General features: G+C 34.4%; 1 protein-coding gene across 2 annotated transcripts in view; it reads left to right on the top strand.

Annotated features, from left to right (window-relative positions):
- Positions 1–12,845: 12,845 nt before the first annotated feature.
- Positions 12,846–20,528, top strand: part of PTPRO (protein tyrosine phosphatase receptor type O) — a 210,587-nt gene continuing 202,904 nt past the window's right edge. For both annotated transcript variants that reach the window (XM_074268963.1, XM_074268962.1), the window contains exon 1: positions 12,846–13,373. In XM_074268963.1, coding sequence (XP_074125064.1) covers positions 13,299–13,373 — 75 coding nt within the window. In that variant the 5' untranslated portion in view covers positions 12,846–13,298. The remainder of the gene's footprint in view (positions 13,374–20,528) is intronic.

The raw sequence follows: 20,528 nt of genomic DNA, 5'->3' as shown, positions 1-20,528 counted from the left end.
AATTATATGAGAAAAATTACAAAACACTTGCCACAAAAACAAAGTCATATTTAAATAATTGGAAAGACATTCAGTGCTCTTGGATAGGCCAAGCGAATATAATAAAGATGACAATACTCCCCAAACTAATCTATTTATTTAGTGCTATACCAATCAGACTCCCAAGAAATTATTTCAATGACCTAGAAAAAATAACAACAAAATTCATATGGAAGAATAAAAGGTCGAGAATTGCAAGGGAACTAATGAAAAAAAAAACTCAGAGGAAGGTGGTCTAAGTGTACCTGATCTAAAGCTATATTATATAGCAGCAGTCACCAAAACCATTTGGTACTGGCTAAGAAATAGACCGGTAGATCAGTGGAACAGATTAGATACAAAGGACAAAAAAGGATACATCTATAGCAATCTAATCTTTGACAAACCCAAAGATACCAACATTAGGGATAAAAATTCATTATTTGGAAAAAAACTGTTGGGAAAACTGGAAATTAATATGGCAGAAATTAGATATGGATCCACACTTAACACCATATACCAAAATAAGATCAAAATGGGTCCATGATTTAGGCATAAAGAGTGAGATAATAAATAGATTAGAGGAACAGAGGATAGTCTACCTCTCAGACTTGTGGAGGAGGAAGGAATTTATGACCAGAGGAGAACTAGAGATCATTATTGATCACAAAATAGAAGATTTTGATTACATCAAACTAAAAAGTTTCTGTACAAACAATACTAATGCAAACAAGATTAGAAGGGAAGTAACAAACTGGGAAAATATTTTTAAAAGCAAAGGTTCTGACAAAGGTCTCATTTCCAAAATATATAGAGAACTGACCCTAATTTATAAGAAACCTAACCATTCTCCAATTGATAAATGGTCAAAGGATATGAACAGACAATTCTCAGATGAAGAAATTGAAACTATATCCACTCATATGAAAGAGTGTTCCAAATAATTATTGATCAGAGAAATGCAAATTAAGACAACTCTTAGATACCACTACACACCTGTCAGATTGGCTAAGATGACAGGAACAAATAATGATGAATGTTGGAGGGGATGTGGGAAAACTGGGACACTAATACATTGCTGGTGGAGTTGTGAAAGAATCCAACCATTCTGGAGAGCAATTTGGAACTATGCCCAAAAAGTTATCAAACTGTGCATAGCCTTTGACCCAGCTGTACTACTACTGGGCTTATATCCCAAAGAAATACTAAAGAGTGGAAAGAGACCTATATGTGCCAAAATGTTTGTGGCAGCTCTTTTTGTTGTAGCTAGAAACTGGAAGATGAATGGATGTCCATCAGTTGGAGAATGGTTGGGTAAATTGTGGTATATGAAGGTTATGGAATATTATTGCTCTGTAAGAAATGACCAGCAGGAGGAATACAGAGAGGCTTGGAGAGACTTACATCAACTGATGCTGAGTGAAATGAGAAGAACCAGAAGATCACTGTACACTTCAACAACAATACTGTATGAGGATGTATTCTGATGGAAGTGGAAATCTTCAACATAAAGAAGAGCCAACTCACTTCCAGTTGATCAATGATGGACAGAGGTAGCTGCACCCAGAGAAGGAACACTGGGAGGGGAATGAAAATTGTTAGCACTAATATCTGTCTGCCCAGTTTACATGTACCTTCAGAATCTAATGCTTATTATGCAACAAGAAAATGGTATTTACACACATGTATTGTATCTAGGTTATATTGTAACACATGTAAAATGTATGGGATTGCCTGTCATTGGGGGGAGGGAGTAGAAGGAGGGGGGGATAATTTGGAAAAATGAATACAAGGGATAATATTATAAAAATATATAATAAATAAAAAAATTCAAGGAACATAAAAAATTAGAAAAGAAATAGATCATATACTTTTCACCTCTATGGGTAGAAGCAAGCAAGAGAATGGCAATTTTACAAGATAGAAATAGATAATTTTGATTTCACAAAATTTTAAAAGTCTTCTGCACAAAAATTTAATACATCTATATTGAGAAGGGAAGTGGTCTAAAGGAAAATAATTTTATACCAGAAATTCTCAGATAAATTAGTATCTAAGTCTATCTTGGATATACAAACTCTCATATATATATATACATACATACATACATACATACATACATACATATATATATATTATTAATCACCATAAATATTGTTCAAAAGAACAAGAATAAAAAGGAATTTCAAACTATTAATCATATAAAAGAATATGCCAGGTCACTAATAATAAATAAATAATAAGGGAAATGCATATCAAAATAGTCCTGAGGTTTCTTCCATATCCAGAAAATTGGCAAAGATGACTCAAGATGGAATGAGTACTGTTGGAGAACTTGTGGGAAGATAGATACACTAATGTCTTGCTGATAAAGCTATGACTCAACAAGCATTTTGGGAAACATAAAGCTATAACATATCCATAATACCTAATATTATTCATAGCTAATAAGCTAATTGATTATATAGTATTTTAAGATTTTCAGAGCACTTGAAAACATCTCACTTAATCTCCACAATAGTGGAGTATATAAGCTGCTCCATTCTAATTTGTTCTATTTAGTCTTAGATAATACCTTCATCCTTTGCTTCATCCATTCTATATTCTGGAGGCTCTTTGCTACTATATCTCCCTCACAAAGGGAGTAATCACCCAAGTAAATCAAACCACAATTTTGGTTCATCAATTTCTTCTATGGTCCCAGGCTTATTTTTACCATAAGGCTATATAGACGGGGCAATTGAACAACACTTTCTATAATCCTCCTCAACTTCTCCAGTGTCAAATATCCCTCCATTAACTTCTAAACTTTACATGGCTTTCAGGGAGATGATTTTCCAAAATCATCTGGGGAAAAGTTACACCAGAATTGAGGAAAATATTTTTCCTTTATCTTTGGGATTAAGTATCTGTCACTGGTATTTAAATATCAATCTCACAGCTTCTAGCAAGAATAGGCTGCAGACAAAAACATTTTTCTGAATTTGTACAGAGGTTGAAGTGAGCAATAACACACACTCATCACTCTCTTTTTTCATCCTCTAATTGACATTAAGATAGAGCTAAACTGGAAAACTACTCCCCTGCTTTTTAATAAGCAGGCCCTGACTAAGAACAGATATTGTCTCTAAAAGGAAATCAGTTTATTTTGCAAAAGGAACCAAAAAATTAAATGAAGATGATGAGTGATGAATGAGTGATATTATATATAAACATAGAAGTGCATTTGAACACTCAATTAAGGCCAGGTTAAATTCTAGGTTATACAGGATTTAGCTCAATTAGATGATACTGAGGGAGAACTAATTTCCTCATTAGTCAAAGAAAATGATAGTTTAACTATTATAAGGATGGAGTTTGCCCAGAAAATTGTTCCATTCAGCTAAGAGAGGATCCAGGAGTTGCTGGGCAAAGACCTGAGTTCAAATATGGCCTCAGATATGCTCTCAGATAGCTGAGTGACCCCTGAGCAAGTCACTTAACCTTGATTGCCCAAGTTTTCTAATCTATAAAATGAGCTGAAGAAGAAAATGTAAATAACTTTGTCAAGAATACCACAAGAAGAGTCGGACATAACTGAATGATAAAACAATAACAAAAGAGTTGCTGAGCTGACATGATCCACCCATATGCAAGAAATTAGCTACATCAGCAGAGTTTTACCATTGAGTTTCTGTCTCCTCTACAGATAAATCTCAGATATAAATGCCCCTTGGAATATATCATAGTTGGATATTAACAAAGTGGAATTCCAATGAGCTTTTCCTGTTCTAATAGGTGAGGATGACCAAGGTCACCCTCTAAAAACCCAGAAAATCCATCCTCATTATATATTAGGTTGATTTATGATAATGATAGAATAGATAGAAGTCTGCAACTTTTAGTTGTTTTGTCACTTTGATCTGTAGAGTGGGCTTTATTCTCATGTTTTAGCTCTCTTCAAACTTTCTAGTTCCATAGATTTTTATGTCTAATTCACAATAGGTTGTCAAGTTAATAAATATGTGATTTTGCAATTGAAATTCATGATAAAAATCAACTGGGTTTAGGGATTTCGATCTCAACTATAAATCCCCAAAGTCTTTATAAAATAATATAGGAATTTCATAAAATAATAAAGAAATAATAAACAATATATAATATAATAATAAAAATAAATAAGAAAAGAATAAAGAAAATAAGAAAGGCAAGGGAGGTTTCTAGTCCAAAGGCCTCACCAAATTTTCTAGATATTTCCTAATCAAGATGCTAAAGTTTTGTTCGTGACTTTTATTATTAACCCATATTTTGATAGCCATATCAATAATTCCAAGGAAATCACAGACTCTGTTGAGAACCCAAACTCTGTTACACTTAAACTTTTGAGTTTTCCATTTAGCTGACAGAGACTTAAGCCAGCAACTATCCAGGCTAAGTCTACTACTGTGTTACTTAGATTCAGACTAGTGTCTGGAACCTAAAAAATACAGGAGGGAAATGTTCAAACAATGGCTTTGATGAAACCACATAAGATCTGCTAAAATTTGTAGCTCTGGCCTTGAGCCACTCTGATAATCCTTGATAAACATAGTACTCAAAATATTCAGAGAATAGAGCTGCTGAACCCAAGATAAGAGGCATGTATTTTCATCAGAATAGCTCCATCAGAAGTGCTTTGACTCTATCTATAATACAAATTCCTAATCCAGGAAGGTAAAGCTGGGAGAACTGAGTAAACAAATGTATAAAACAAAACAAAACAAAAAACTATTCTGAATATTTGAGACACAAACTGGGAAGAAATTAATTCCAAAATACCTACAAGTAAAGCCTCAAAGAAAAGCATAACAGCTTCAAGAGTAATTAGAATTCTTAGAAAAATAAATAAGCAAGAAGGTTCTTTTTAAAGAGTTTAATATGATAATTATGAATGACATAATACTAAAGAAAAGAACTGGAAAATAAATGAAACAAGATATAAAATAAATTCACATAAATCATCAACATTTACACACACACACACACACACACACACACACACACACACACACACACACACACCAAAGTCCAGCAGCAAGAGATAGAAAGAGAAATTGCATTTAAAATAACTGTGGACAATATAAAATATTTGGGAATCTATCTGCCAAGTTAAATTCAGTGACTATATGAAAACAACATTTTTTACACAAATAAAATCAGATCTAAACAATTGGAAAATATTAAATGCTCATGAGTAGGACAAGCTGATAAAATAAAAATAACAATTCTACCTAAATTAACATATTCAGTGCCATACCAATAAAAAACAAAAAATAATATTTTACAAAGCTAGAAGAAATAATACAGTTTATCTGTAAGAAGAAAAGGTCAAGAATATCAAGGAGCTAAATGGGCAAAAAATTGTGAAGGAAAGTAGCCTAGTCATATCAGATTTCCAACTATATTGCAAAATGATAAACATCAAAACAATTTGATACTTAATAAAACATTGAGGGGTGCATCATTGGAATAATTATCACCTCACTGCTCATCATTATTAGCAAAAATGCAAATTAAAACAATTCTGAGAATCACTTCACAACTAGGAGATTGGCTAATTGGTGCATTATTGCCTTGTTGGTGTAATTGTGAACTGATCTTAACTATTCTCTAGAGCACTTTGGAACTATTGTCCAAAGGACTAAAAATCTGTATAAACCATTCAACCTAGTGATACCACAACTATATCTTTAGCCCACAGAGTTTTTTTAAAAAAGGAAAAGGACCTATTTATTTAAACATTTTTTATAAAAAATTCTTTTTGTGACGGCAATGAATTGGATAAGAGGATTTCCATCAACTGGAGAATAGCTGAACACATTGCGGTATATGATGGTGATGGAATAGTATTGAACTATAAGAAATGAAAACAGTACTGAACTATAATAAATGAAAAGCAGGATATTTTCAGAAAAACCTAAAAACACTTACATGAAGTGATGCAGAGTAAAGTGAGCAGAACCAGGAGATCATTGTATTGTTACTATGCAATATTGTTACTATGAATGACTAAGCTATTATCAGCAATACCAAAATCCAAGGTAATTCCAAAGGATAAGTGATGAAAAATGTTATCCTCTAGAGAAAGAAATGATGGAGTCTGAATACAGAATGAAGCATACCATTTTTCACTTTATTTTTTTTCATTTTTTTTCTGCTCTCTTTTCTTTCACAACATGACTAATATGGAATATGTTTTGCATGATTGTACATGTATGACTTACTGAAAATTGTTTATCATCTCAAATAAGGGGGAGGAGAGAGAAAGGAGTGCATTTGGAACTCAGAAATTTATTTAAATAAATGTTAAAATTGTAATTAAAATTGTAACATGTAATTAGGAAAAATACTCAATTTTTTTAAATGAGAGTTTTGGAGGCAAAGATTTGGAGACAATCAACAACTTAGCACAAGAGATGCAAAATGTTACAGACAGGCTTCTTGAAAATTAAAATGAACCAAAAAGAAGTTAATCACTTAATTACTTAACAAAAATCGTTAAAATAAAGTCAAAAGATTAAAAAAATTAGAAGAAAATAAATATCATATCAAAGAATAACTGACCTGAATAACAGATCAAAGAAAGAGAATGAACTTACTGAAATTTATGATGCGAAACATTCTTCTAGTTTACTCACATAATAAGAATCTGTTATAAATCTTCCTTATTTTACTTTTATAATATTTCTCTAACCTCTCTTTTCTCTTCTCACTGCCATTACTCTGGGTGTAAGGCCCTTAACACCTTATTTGCAGACAATTTCAGCGGCCTTCTGGCTGGTTTTCTGGCCTCATGTTTTTCCACTCAAGTCCATTCTCCATGTGGATGTGAAAATTTATCTTCTTACTAGAGGGCAATTCTGACCACTTTCCTATTAAATAAATTTTAGTGGCTCCTTATCACCTCCAAGATGCAATATAAAATCTGCTATCATTCAAAGTCCTTTGTAACCTGGCCACCTCTTACTTTTCTAGTATTGTTTTGCTTTCTCTTCATATTCTCCACCTCTTGATTCTGTATATTTCACTGGTACTTGTAATGCCTAGAATGCTAAATGCTCAACCTCCTTATCTCCACCTCCTAGCTCCTTGAGATTCTTCAAGTTACAACTAAAACCTCACTTTCCACAAGAAGACTTCCTATTTTTAAAATCATTTTAATTTATTTTTTATTCTTGTTTTTCAGCCAGAATGGTTGATCACAGTTCAACCAACTATTACTTAACTATTACTACCAACAATTAGTGTTTCTGTTTTTCTACATTCTCTCTAACATTTGTCATTTTAACCAATTTGATGGAGGTGAGGTGGTATTTAAGAATTGTTTTAATTTTTATTTCTTTAATTATTAGTGAATTAGAATATTTCAAAATGACTACTGATAGCCTAGATTTCTTTCTTTGATAACACCTGTTCATATTTTTTGGTTATTTACCAATTAAGGAATGGATCTTATTCTTTCAAATTTGACTCAGTTTCCTATATGTTTTAGAAATGAGACCTTTATCACAAAAAATTTGTTGTAAGAGTTTTCCCAGTTTCCTGTTTTTATCTAATTTTAGTCGTATTGGTTTTATTTGTGCAAAAAGTTTTAAATTTTATATAATCAGAATTACCCATTTTACTTCTTGTAAACATCTCTATTTCTAATTTGGTTTTGAACTCTTCCCCAAACATATATCTGACTCCACTAATTTGCTTATCTCACTCTTTATCTAAGTCATGCATTCATTTTGAGTTTAGCTTAATTTACAATGTGAGATGCTGGTTTATTCTCACTCTGCCAATGCACCAAAAGAAGCCTTTTTGACATAGCCCTCTTCCCCAATGCTAGTGCCTTCCTCCTTCTATTGCTTATCTTCATATTATCCAGTATATATTTTGTTTGTGCAAAGTTATTCACATATTGTCTTCCCCCTTAGACTGTAAGTTTCTTGGGGACAAGGACTGTCTTTTGCCTTTCTTTGTATTCTCAGCATTTAATCCTATATTTAGTACACATTTAATAATATTAGTTCATTGACTAATATAATCTTTCAACCAAAGTCAGATGGATAAAACAGGTGAATACTGACTCCAAATGTAAGTTTAGAATCTGGACAGACTAAATCAACAAGTCAGATTAAAAAACAATCTTTTTTTAGATACATATAAAATAAAAAATAGTTTATAAATAAATGTAAAACAATATTATTATATAAATATAATAAAATATAATTATATAATAAAATAATATAAAGTAATGATAACAAAAATAAAATAAATGTATACAAATCAATACTTTTTAGGGCTATTCCTTGACAAGTGCTGCTGTCCAGGTAGTTGCTCAGAGGTTTATGACCAAGTAAATTAATAGTGTAAGTCCTGATACTGGTTTCAATATTCACCAAAACACCAGGCCTTACTGCATTTAGCCTATTCTTGTTCAAGATCTTAATGAGTGAGGACTAAATACGCAGTTTAAATAACTAAGCCATGGAGACTAATCAGAACCTTTGATATTCAAGGCCTAGGTAGAACAAGTAAAATCTGAGGCATGCATTTTTAGAGAAATTGTGTGGGAAGAGTATGCATGTGAAGGGTCACATATAATGGGAAGGTGTGGAATCAGAGTACACAGAAGGTAGCCACAGATGTAATCAGGTCACAAATATAGCCAAGGCAACTCATAGTTCTGACTTTACTGAGTAGTCTAAATACTTTCGTGAGTTGCTTTCTCCAATAATCTGTGGCCATGGTTTCTCCCATCTCCCTGTTGCATGACTCTTGGATCTCATTTGTTTCTCTTGGCCAGGTGGTTTCTGTATGTCCATCACTTTGAATTGGGTATCTCTTCTGGTGTTTCTGGTATTCTCTTCTATCATCTACTTATCTTTATTAAGAAACAAGGCCTTGTTTGGATTATAGCTAGCAGAATTTTAGTTCTGCTGAGGGAATGAAAAAATGTAGGAGACTCTTTCCAATTTCATCCAGCAGCAAATATAAATATTCTGCAAGGTAGGGAAAAATCCTTTGATATTTTAATTTTGTCTTTTGCACTGCTTGTTGACCAACTAATTGACTGACTTTACATTCCAATCTTTTTCCATTTGGTTCTTATCCAAGTTATTACATTTAAATTTATTTTAAATGCAAATTCCTAGAATACCCAATTTCTAAGTATGCAATTTCCCATAACTTTACTTTGCAAGAGATAAAGACTTTGAGCTAAGTTAGGGTGGGGAAATTGTTTTTAACTCCATCATATGTGGAGAATGAAGAAATTTGTGGACAAAAAAAAAGTAGAGTATATTATAGAGTACAAAATGGATAATTTTGATTATATTAAGTTAAAAAGTTTATGTGTTTTGTTATTGTGTTCATATAATTTATGACTTCTGGCAAATTCTTTTCATTCTCCACTCCCACCCTCAGCTCTCACCCTGTGAATGTCTTGGAATTAGAAGGGCTTGATGGGATTTGTTTGAAAAATATCAAGTGTACATGGATAGGCTGAGTTAATATGATAAAAATGACAATATACCTAAATTAATCTACTTATTCAGTGCCATACCAAACACACTCCCAAGAAATTATTTTACAGAGCTAGAAAAAAATAATAACAAAGTTCATCTGGAAGAACAAAAGGTCAAGAGTTTCAAGGGAATTAATAAAAAATGCAAATGAAGATGGCTTAGCTGTACCAGACCTAAAACTATATATGATAAATCAGCAGTCATCAAAACCATTTGGTACTGTCTAAGGAATACAGTAGTCAATCAGTGGTATAGGTTAGGTTCATAAGACACTATTGTCAATGACTATAGTAATCTAGTGTTTGATAAACACAAAGACCCCATCTTCTGCAATAAGAACTCACTATTTGACAAAAGTTGTTGGGAAAATTGGAAATTAGCATGGCAAAAATGAGGCACTGACCCACACCTAACACCCTTTACCACAATAAGGTTGGAGTGGTTCATGATTTAGACATAAAGAGTGATATTATAAGCAAATTAGAAGAACAAAGGCTAGCTACCTCTCAGATATGTGCACAAAGAAATTTGTGGCCAAAGAAAAAGTAGAGTTTATTATGGAGTGCAAAATAGATACTTTTAATTATATTAAGTTAAAAAAATTTTATACAAGAAAAACCAATGCAGACAAGATTAGAAGGGATTGGTTGACTTATACAATGATCAGTTCTGATGGACAGGGCTTTTTTCAACATTAATTATGATTCAGGCCAGTCCAATGGTTTTATGATAAGGAGAGTTATCTGCACCCACAGAGAGGACTGTGGGGACTGAATGTGGATCACAACATAGTATTTTCATCTTTTTTATTGAAGTTTGCTTGCATTTTGTTTTCTTTCTGGGATTTTTTTCCCTTTTTGATCTGACTTTTCTTGTGCACCATGATAATTGTAGAAATATGTATAGAAGAATTGCACATCTTTAACATATTGGATTACTTGCTGTCTGGGGGAGTGAGTGGGGGGAAGGGAAAGAAAAAAATTGAAAGACAAAGTTTTGCAAAAGTGAATGGAGTTCCATCCCCAGACCATGTGTAGCATGCTTTGTCTAGTGTCAGCTCATAAGGAAAAGGCCTTCAGGAAAACATAATGCCACATAAAGGAAAGACTCTGCTCCTCAATTGGAAGCATGTGCAAACATACATGGTGCTGGTGTGCTAACTAGTTTGTGAAGAGATGGATACTGGGTCTTCAGGCAGACCTAGGAAACATTCAAAATGGACTAACCAACCAGATAGTCAATCAACCAATCAATTAATAAACATTTACTGAAACCAGTCACTGTGCTGAACACTGGAAATACAAAAAACAAAACAAAACAAAAACAAAAAAACAAGTGGTTCCTGTCCTAAAAGAGCTTGAACTATCTAATGGAAAGGGAAAAAAGGAGGGAGGGAGGAAGGGAGGGAAAGAGAGAGAAAAAAGAAGGAAGGAAAGAAGGAAGGAGAAATGGAATTAAGTAATTAAAGGAAGGTACTAGAACTAATAGGGGTTGGGAAAGGTTTCCTGTAAACAAGCCAGGGAAGTCAGCAAATGGAGTTAAGAAGGGAGAGCATTCCAAACATGAGGGAAAGCTGGAGAAATTGACCAAAGAATGTCTTTTTTTGTGGAATAGTCAAGATGCCAGCATCATGGTACATGTGGGAGGTAAAAGGTGTGAGAAGATTGACTTTTCTTCAGGCTGTTCTTACCTGAACTCCATTCAAAAAGATTAGTGTTTTTCTACATTGGCGATGATATAGATAGAAGGGAAGATAGGGATTAAACTTTTGATTTCATTGATTTAGGCAACTCCCACATATAGAACCTCTCTATACCAACGCAGATGGGTACCTTTTCTATAACTTAAGGGAGTTCACATATATTAATAAATTAAGAGAACTTACCCTGGAGTCACATAATCAGTATATGTCAAAGAAAATATTTGAACCCACTTCTATCCTGGCTCTGAAGCCTCTCTCTCTCTCTCTCTCTCTCTCTCTCTCTCTCTCTCTCTCTCTCTCTCTCTCTCTCTCTCTTCTTTCTCTCTCTCTCTCTCTCTCTCTCTCTCTCCTCTCTTTCTCTCTCTCTCTCTCTCTTCTTCTTCTTCTAGTTCTTCTTCTTCTTCTTCTTCTTCTTCTTCTTCTTCTTCTTCTTCTTCTTCTTCTTCTTCTTCTTCTTCTTCTTCTTCTTCTTCTTCTTCTTCTTCTTCTTCTTCTTACTTCTTCTTCTTCTTCTTCTTCTTCTTCTTCTTCTTCTTCTTCTTCTTCTTCTTCTTCTTCTCTCTTTCTTCCCCCCCTCCTTTTCATCCTCCTACTCTTCTCTTCCTCCTAATAATAGGAAACATTATATACTAGTTTACATATTTGTAGTGCTTCACAGCTGTAAAAGCACAACTGCTCATGACATAAAAACTGTCTCCATATTCTTGTTCTAAGCATGTGCATGTGTTTGATGGAGAGATTAGGAGAAAATTCTTGAATGATACTTGGATAGGAGCTATGAGTGTGTGTGTAAAGGGAGAATAGTAAATTCATTGTGTGTCTCTCTCCTTTCCTTTTTTCCTCCCATCTTCTCTTCCTTCCTCCCTCCTTTTCTTTCTTTCCCCTTTCTTTTTTCTTTCTTTCCTTCCTTTTTCTTCCTCCCTCTCTCCTTTTTTTTCTTTTACCTTTCTTACTCCCTCCTTTCCTCCTCTTTCCCCCCTCCTTCTCCTCTTTCTCTTTCTCTCTCTTTCTCCCTCTTTCTCCTCTCTCTCTCTTTCTTTCTCTCTCTTCCTCCCTCCCTCTCGATCTCCTTTCCTCTCTTTCCCTCTTTCTTTCTCTTTCATTCTTTCCTTCCTTCCCTCTTTCTCTCTCTTCCTTCTCTCTTTCTCTCTCTCTTCCTTCCTTCCTTTCTTTCTTTCTCTCTTTCTTTCTCTCTTTCTTTCTTTCTTTCTTTCTTTCTTTCTTTCTTTCTTTCTTTCTTTCTTTCTTTCTTTCTTTCTTTCTTTCTTTCTTTCTTTCTTCCTTTCTTTCTTTCTTTCTTTCTTTCTTTCTTTCTTTCTTTCTTTCTTTCTTTCTTTCTTTCTTTCTTTCTTTCTTTCTTTCTTTTTTTCTTTCTTTCTTTCTTTCTTTCTCTCTTTCTTCCTTTCCCAGAAATCCTGGTTTTTCTAAAGAATTGGCCTGTTGAACAGAGAACTGAGAGTAGGATGCATGAAAATCCACTTTTAACAGTCCTGGTAGAGGGAAGGTAGGGAAATAAGGAGGTGAGGCTGGGATAAGGGGCGGAGCGAAATATGGAATCTGAAAGAAATTGTGGGCGGGAGCTGGGAGGGAGAGAGAGAGAGAGAGATGGTAGGCTTCTTATCATGTTAAGCCTTCAGAGTAAGAGGCTCCTTGTTAGCTGAGGATGCTTAGAGAGCAGTAGGCTGTGCTGGGACTCCGAGCTTATCACCACGCGGACCCTGCGGCTCCAAGAACAGCCGGGTTGGCAGCAAAGCCTCGCCCATCTCCAAGCCTCCATCCCTTCATCTTTAGCCATCAAAGAGCAAGCCCGCTTGACACATCCTCGGAAAACCCCAGGCGAAGGAAAGGAAGCAGAGGAGTTGTCGGAAAGAGAGAAAAGGGAGGATGCGCCCCCCGGGAGTGGCGACGGTGCCGGCCATCTGATCCCTCTGCACCCATACGCCATTGTGAGCTGAGGGAAGCAGCCGGAGAAGCCGAGCGGGGGCCGTCGGCTGCCTCTGCCCAGACCGCGGCTCCCTCCCTTCCTCGGACCCGTCAGAGCTACTATGGGAAGCCGGCCCACGAGGGCGAGCGGCAGCCTCATGATCCTGCCCCTGCTCTGGCTCTTTGTGCTCCTCAAGGTAAGGAAACGCCGACATACTCATGAGCTGCCTTTCTGACCACAGCGCGAGCTGGCTTAGCCCTGCCAGGCTCTGCCCTCTCCCGTGCCAGCCAGCATGCCGGGATAGGACAGATGTGCGATGGCTGCAACTCGAGGAGCCAGCCTTGCTCTTGGACTTGAGCGGGGATGTTCATTCGCTTCATATTTCTTTGTATTTGGTTTGGGGCCTTATAGTAAAAGGGGGGAGCAGTAAGAGAAGTTTGCCTCATCCCCCGGGGTTCCCCCATTGTGCTTCCCCACACCCAGCATTCAGAAACGGGAGTCAGAGAAGGTGAGCTTGTGGGCTAAAGCCGTCTAAGGAAAAATGAGGTCACTTTGCACGCACCTAGGCCGTTGCTTTGCTCCCTCAAACTCGAAGAGTCTGCTGCTCTGCCTTTAATTTCTTTTCTGGCTGTAGACTGCAGATGTTAGCTATAATTGTGCTTTTTCCCCCTTGAACTGAGAGACCAAGTCAGTGAGTATTGTGGGTGAACCTCTTTGCAAATCGTTATTTTTGCTAGTAGACACTGCTAAAGAGTAGCTCTCTAGGATTTTTCTTTTCTTTTTTTCAAACACAGGTCCTTAATATATTGATGCATTTGGAAAGATGCCATCATGTATAGTAAATATTTGTAATATTGTTACAATTAACTTTTCCACATCTACTTTGAACGACTGCATTTCAAGTATTTTTCTGAGTGGGAGAGAGAGATTTTTGAATACATTTGCAATAAGCAAAAATAACAATCATAGAATTATAGCAGAGCTGCAAGGGTCCTCCTCAGAGGTTGTCTAGTCCAAGCCTCTTATTTTATAGATGAGGCAACTGTGGCCTAAAGAGGTGATGTGACTTATCTAAGATCACACAGCATTGATTATTTTTAAACCTTTTTTTTTTTGTTTGTTTTGCAAATTACTGTGTCTGTACTTTATAGTACAAACTTGTTGAAGATTTTCCTGAGAAGTGGTGTAAAGTTGTAAATTGATTAAATTCCACTCTGTCTTCTGGAATTATGTTTTCATTCTTTCATTAGTTGCATTTCTCAGCAAACTGAAGAATGTAGACAAGAGAATGGGAGCTGTCCTTCTAGCACTATGGTATTATCTAATTTTGGACACCAAGGAGACATTAATGGATGGAAACGATTCTCATATCAGAGATGTGCAATTCTTCTTTATATACTACATGAATTAATGAATATTTTTCTGTGAGACATACCAATAAGAATGAAATTTGATTTTAAATCTCTTATATTCTCTACTAGTCATGCTCATCTTTCTATAATAATGACCCGAGGTCAAATGCTAAGCCATACCACAAGTTCTGACAGTTCCTACAAAGCTGCACATACTTTGAGTATTGGCCAAATGATGTCTGTTGTCTGGGTACAAGCCAAGTTCAGAAAGGCTCATCTCTGAGTTGGCTACATAAAAAATTGATCTCAAAAATGATCTACTAATGTATAGAGGGAGTGCCATCTGTGTCAGTGAAAAGAATGCTCATGCTTATGAAATTATGAATCCTTAAATATTAAGTATATTCTGCCTTACCCTGGAAAGAAATTAAAGTATACAAGCTGATGATAAAAAAGATTTGTGAGCAACTTTTCCAATACATTTTAGACCTACAGGAAGAAGCTGAAAAGAATGCTTTGAAATTAAATGTTTGAACATAAAGTCTATTAAATTAGCAACTCTTTCTAAAAGCTTTTTGTGTAGGAAAATTTGATTAGGCATAGCACTTAACCATTTTGGACTTTGTTCTTACTAATGCTTGCAGTTTCTTTTGAAGTGTCTCTAAAATTTTTATTGCTACTTGAAGACTTTCATTACTCTTTGACCACCAAGTGATTTGAATCGGAAGCAGGAAAGCTAAATAAGACAATGTACTAAGTAAGGTATTATGCTCTTTGTTGGGGAAAATAGTAATGCAATCACAATTTTTGAAGCATTTTAAATTTTGCTACCCTTTCAATCTTTATATCAAAAAATCTGAATTAAAAGTAAATAGATATCACTTGTGTATTTGAAGGTGACACATGGCATTTAAACATCTAAAAACACCTGGATGATTCCTTTTTTTTTAAAATAAACTTTTCTTCCATACAGATAAGTCCTTTTTGGCTTAAAATTAAAAATCTTTGCTAAGCAATGTAACAGTGGGAAAAGCACTGCTTTTGGAATCAGAAAAACAATGCAAATTGTAGTTCTGTTACTATGAGTGTAGTGAGTGACTTTGGGTATGGTTGAGTCATCAAAACAATATATATTTGAAAGTAGAGTGATTACTCATGTATGATGAGTCATAAACCATCCACCAAAAAAGAAACAAGCCACCCCCCAAAATATGTTCCCATAGTTTTTATGATGTCCAACAAATCTGAGCCACCTTTTAAACATGATAAATAAATTAAAGTCCCTAAGGACAATAAGTCAAGGGTACTTTTACACTAGATTGAGTTTATAACTTTTCATTCTTTAATTAATGTTGATTAATGAATGTTTCTAAACTTAAACCTTACTAAATAATCAATCAGGATAGCCCATATGCTTCTTATAACCATATATTAGTGAAACACAACTTCAAGCACCTTGTTTTTATGATAAATTTATTGTTTCATTTGCTCTTTCATTAAATACCATGAAACTAATTAATGTAATGACAATTAATTATGAATATATTAGATATTGAGTGATTTTTGTTTTTTCCCCCCTCCAAAATATTTTGGCATTTGTAGAAAGTACTGCAAGAATAGATGACTGTAAAGTAATAACATTGTGATTCTTCGGGAACTTATCACATAAAAGGCAATATAATATAAAGGAAAGAGCTCTGAATTGAGAGTAAGGGAAATACTGAGTCCCATTTAGCCTGCTTATGACACTTCAGGTCAGTCATTTAATCTCTCTAGTTTTCTGTTTCTTTATCAGTCAAATGAGAACTAACTAGACTGCTCTATAGTCCTTTCTATGTCTAAACCTGTGATCTTACAAATACAACTTAAACTTAACTCTGCTGCCTTACTCTGCTGTCTTATTCTTCTGAATATTCCTATAATTATTACAACTATATTATAAGAATTTGGACCCAAGACTATCTTGATCATTGTCTAACTCCAAAATGTTATCTCTGGTTCACCATTTTTTTCAGTCTAGATAAATATGAAACATGTCTTCACTGTATCTTCTTTAGTTCATTCCCACTAACTATTGATATGCTTCAAGATCTCTTGGACCCTCTTCTCTTCTCCTTTATTGTTTCTCACCTCATGATTTCATCAGTTCCAAAGACTTCAGTTATCATCTCTATATAGCTAATTCTCAGATCTACATAGTCAACCCTAACCATTGTCTTGACATCCAATATTGAATCATAAACTATTCTTGGACATTTTAAACTGGATGTTCTGTAGGCATCTGAAACTCACTATGTCCAAAAGAAAACTCATTATCTTTCCCAAAAACTTTTTCCATTTCCTGACTTCCCTAAGACTATTGAGGGTGCCACAATTCTTCCAGTCATTCAGTTTTACAACCAGAAGATGTCCTCCCTCCTTCCATTTCCAATCTATTGTCAAGTTTTATCCATTTTGCTTTCACAGTTTCTTTTATATATATAGACTTCTGTTTTCTCATTGAACCATTGCCTTAATGGAAAAACTTGTCACTTCATGTTTAGACTTTTGAAATAATCATCTTAATTGACTCCCTTGCCTCAAGACTTTGCCTCCTCCAATCTGTTTTTCACTCAGCTGTCAAAATAATTTTCCTGTATAAGCATATCTCAGAAACATTGCAGGTTTGGTTTCAGATCACCATAATCAAGTGAATATAATACTAAAAAGTGAGCCACATTCTTTTTGTCTTCACATTTCATATAAAAGTAATGTTTATATTATACTGTAGTCTACTGTGTAATAGTATTATATCTTTAAAAACCCTTAATTAAAAATACTTTACTGCTAAAAATGCTAATCATCATCTGAGCCTTCAGCAAGTTGTAATGTTTTTGCTGGTGGAGGTTCTTGCCTCACAGTTGATGGCTGCTGACTGAGTAAGGTGTGATTGCTGAAGGCTGGGTTGGCTGTGACAATTTTTTAAAATAAGGCAACAATGAAGATTGCAGCATTGATTGACTCTTCCTTTCACAAAAGATTTCTTTGTAGCATGTGATGCTGTTTGATAGCCTTTTACTTACTGTAGATCTTCTTTCAGAATTGGAATCAATGCTCTCAAATCCTCCTGCTGCTTTATCAACTAAGTTTATGTAATCTTCAATATTGTTTTGTCTGAGGGAATATGGAAGCTTGAGGAGAGGGGGAGAGATGGGGGAGCAGCTGGTCAATAGAACAACTTTATTAAGTTCAACATCTTATTTTGTAGTACCCCAAAACAATTACAATAGTAATATCAAAAATCACTGATAACAGATCACTATAACAGATATAATAATAATGAGAAAGTTTGAAACATTGTGAGAATTACAAAACATGACACAGAGATATGTGATTATATGCTATTGGAGAAAAAATGTCACTTACAGACTTGTCTGATACAAGGTTGTCACATTCTATTTGTGAAAGCACAAAACAACAACAACAAACCAACAAAAAACACACATTGTCTGTGATACAAAATTAAATAAAATGCAATAAAATGACATATGCCATATTGAAGTTCTTATTATGTCATCTCCTCCCAATCAATAAACTCCAATAACTCTTTTCTCAAAGATAAAATATAAAAATACTGTGTCATTTAAATTGCTTCATAACTTTGCCACCTTCTTACTCTTTCCTTTATTCCTTTCCACATACTCTAAGATCCAAAGACTCTGGCCTCTTTATTGTTCTTCACATATAACACTCCATCTCCTGACGTCATGTGTTTTTATTAGCTACTTCCCAAAACTAGAATACTTTCCTTCCTCACCTGTGCCTCTTGATTTCCCTGGCTTCCTTTAAAACTCAGCTCGAATTCCACATTATGCTGGAACTTTTTCCTGGTCCCCTACTGCTAGAGCCTTTCCTCTGAAGTTGTATTCCATTTGCACCTTATATAATGTATATACACATATTTGTGTTGTATCATCTCATGCATTACAGTACGAACTCCTTAAGATTAGGGACTATATTTTTGCCTTTCTTTCTATCCCTGGCAGTAAAGACTTAATAAATGCTTGTTGAACAATTAACTGCCTTTTTTAAGTTTTATCAAATAGCAGTAAGATGGAATTTATTTCCTTGAACTCATTGACTAGGTATTCATCTTTCTTTTTTAGTCTCTTTTCTGTTTTTCTTATCTATCTCTTACTATATTGGAAAGAAAATTATTATTTATTTCTACTAGTTTACATTTCTGGAAGAATATATTTATTCCCATCAAGCATGAGTTTTGTGATTATTCATGCTGTTTACAAACCAAAACAATTGTTCATTTATTCTTGAAAGTATAAACATGTACCAGGAGAAAGCTTTTGCTCTCCTATGCATATTCTCTTCAGAAATTCCTACACAGTTGCTTTCCTTTGTGAAATGGCATCCATAGTATATATCACACACTAGAATTTATACACTTTGCATTTCATCCCAAATAGGTAAGGGCACTGACATTGGAATAAACTACATTGCCATTGACTTCAGTGCCATCTGACTTCTTTGATGAATGATCCAGCCAGCTAGCCAGCCTCTTTCACGTATAGTATCACTGTTGAGTAGTTGATGATGATTGAGTTTAATATGTGACTGTGCTTTAAAATGATTTCTGCTGTGCACATCTGTCCATGTTTTTCTTTGGCAATGTGAGAACATATGGAACATATCTGTGCTCACATCATGACAAGTGAAGACAGATAGGAACATGAAAAAAATATCTATCTAGATCTGCTTTAGTGGTATTTCAGTTCATATATTTCCTTAAGAAAATAAAAGAACATATCATTTTTGCCTTAATTTGAAAATATATCATTCTTTCTGGCTATTTAAAGAATATAAAGGTATAGTTGCATAAAGAAAAGATTTTATTTCAATTTACAATTATATAGTTTTTTAGTAAATTTTAAATATACCTTTCAGCTCTAGTTCTCGGGGTGTTCCAAAAGGATATTCAGCATAGATTATTGTTCATGAATGTATATGTTTAGATGGTTTACAAATTATATGATTTTGTTGATGTGGTGCACCCTACCTGAATATTGATGTCAATCCCTCTAAGTTTTCTTAGGCAGTTTCATAGAAGCTGGGTAAAGCAAAATGATAATCTGGTGTCTAGATCTCTATAGGTGACCATCTCTGAATTTAACTCGTTTGATGCTGAGATTATAGATAATCTGTCCCTGTACTTACAATTTGAGTTTTTCAACTTGGAGATATCTGTGGCATTTATTTTTTATTGGATAAAGCCTTCAAGAAATTAAGACCATCTTTACACTATAATAAGGCATAGCATAGAATTGAGAAATTAGTGGAATATATACTCTCAAATTCAAAAAATAAGATATAGCACCTTCATGCTAATAAAAAGATTCTAGATCTGGGGTTCTTAACCTGTTGTCCACTAACATTGTTAGATGTATTTCAGTATAATTTAAGATCCCATATATTTTATTTTATGCATCTAAGCAATTACTCTGATAAGGGGTCTAAAAGGGGTCTAAGATACAAAAGAAATGAAGAAGCCCAGTTTTGTAGTATGATATTTGAAAAAGAATAAACTAAACAGAATTAGATGAACTAAATTTTGCACCATATCTCTTTCTAAAAATATTAAAAGCATGTTTACCAGATAAAAATGTTTCTGTTAAAGTCTTTTTTGTTTTTATGCCAACAGACCTCATTCCTTTACAAATACCACCACCAGTTTTTCTTAAATATTGATTTTACTAGGTGATAGTGGGGATAGTGCTAGATCATATAGTGCTATAGTGAAGAAAGACCTAAGTTGGATCCTGGCTCCAATATTTATTAGATTATGACCTTAGACACAACAATTAATTTCTCTGAATCTGAAAGAGAGATTAATAATACTTGTGTAACAAGTCTAACACAATTAGAAAAGTGCTTTATAAGCTTTTTGTTGTTGCTGCTGTTTATCATTCATTTTTCATTCATGTCCAATTCTTCAAGATGCTATTTGG

Source organism: Sminthopsis crassicaudata, chromosome 5 (assembly GCF_048593235.1).
Source record: "Sminthopsis crassicaudata isolate SCR6 chromosome 5, ASM4859323v1, whole genome shotgun sequence".
In the NCBI taxonomy this organism is placed as follows: Eukaryota; Metazoa; Chordata; class Mammalia; order Dasyuromorphia; family Dasyuridae; genus Sminthopsis; species Sminthopsis crassicaudata.
Note: the sequence above shows the minus strand (reverse complement) of the source record. Positions and strands in the feature narration are given on the sequence as shown.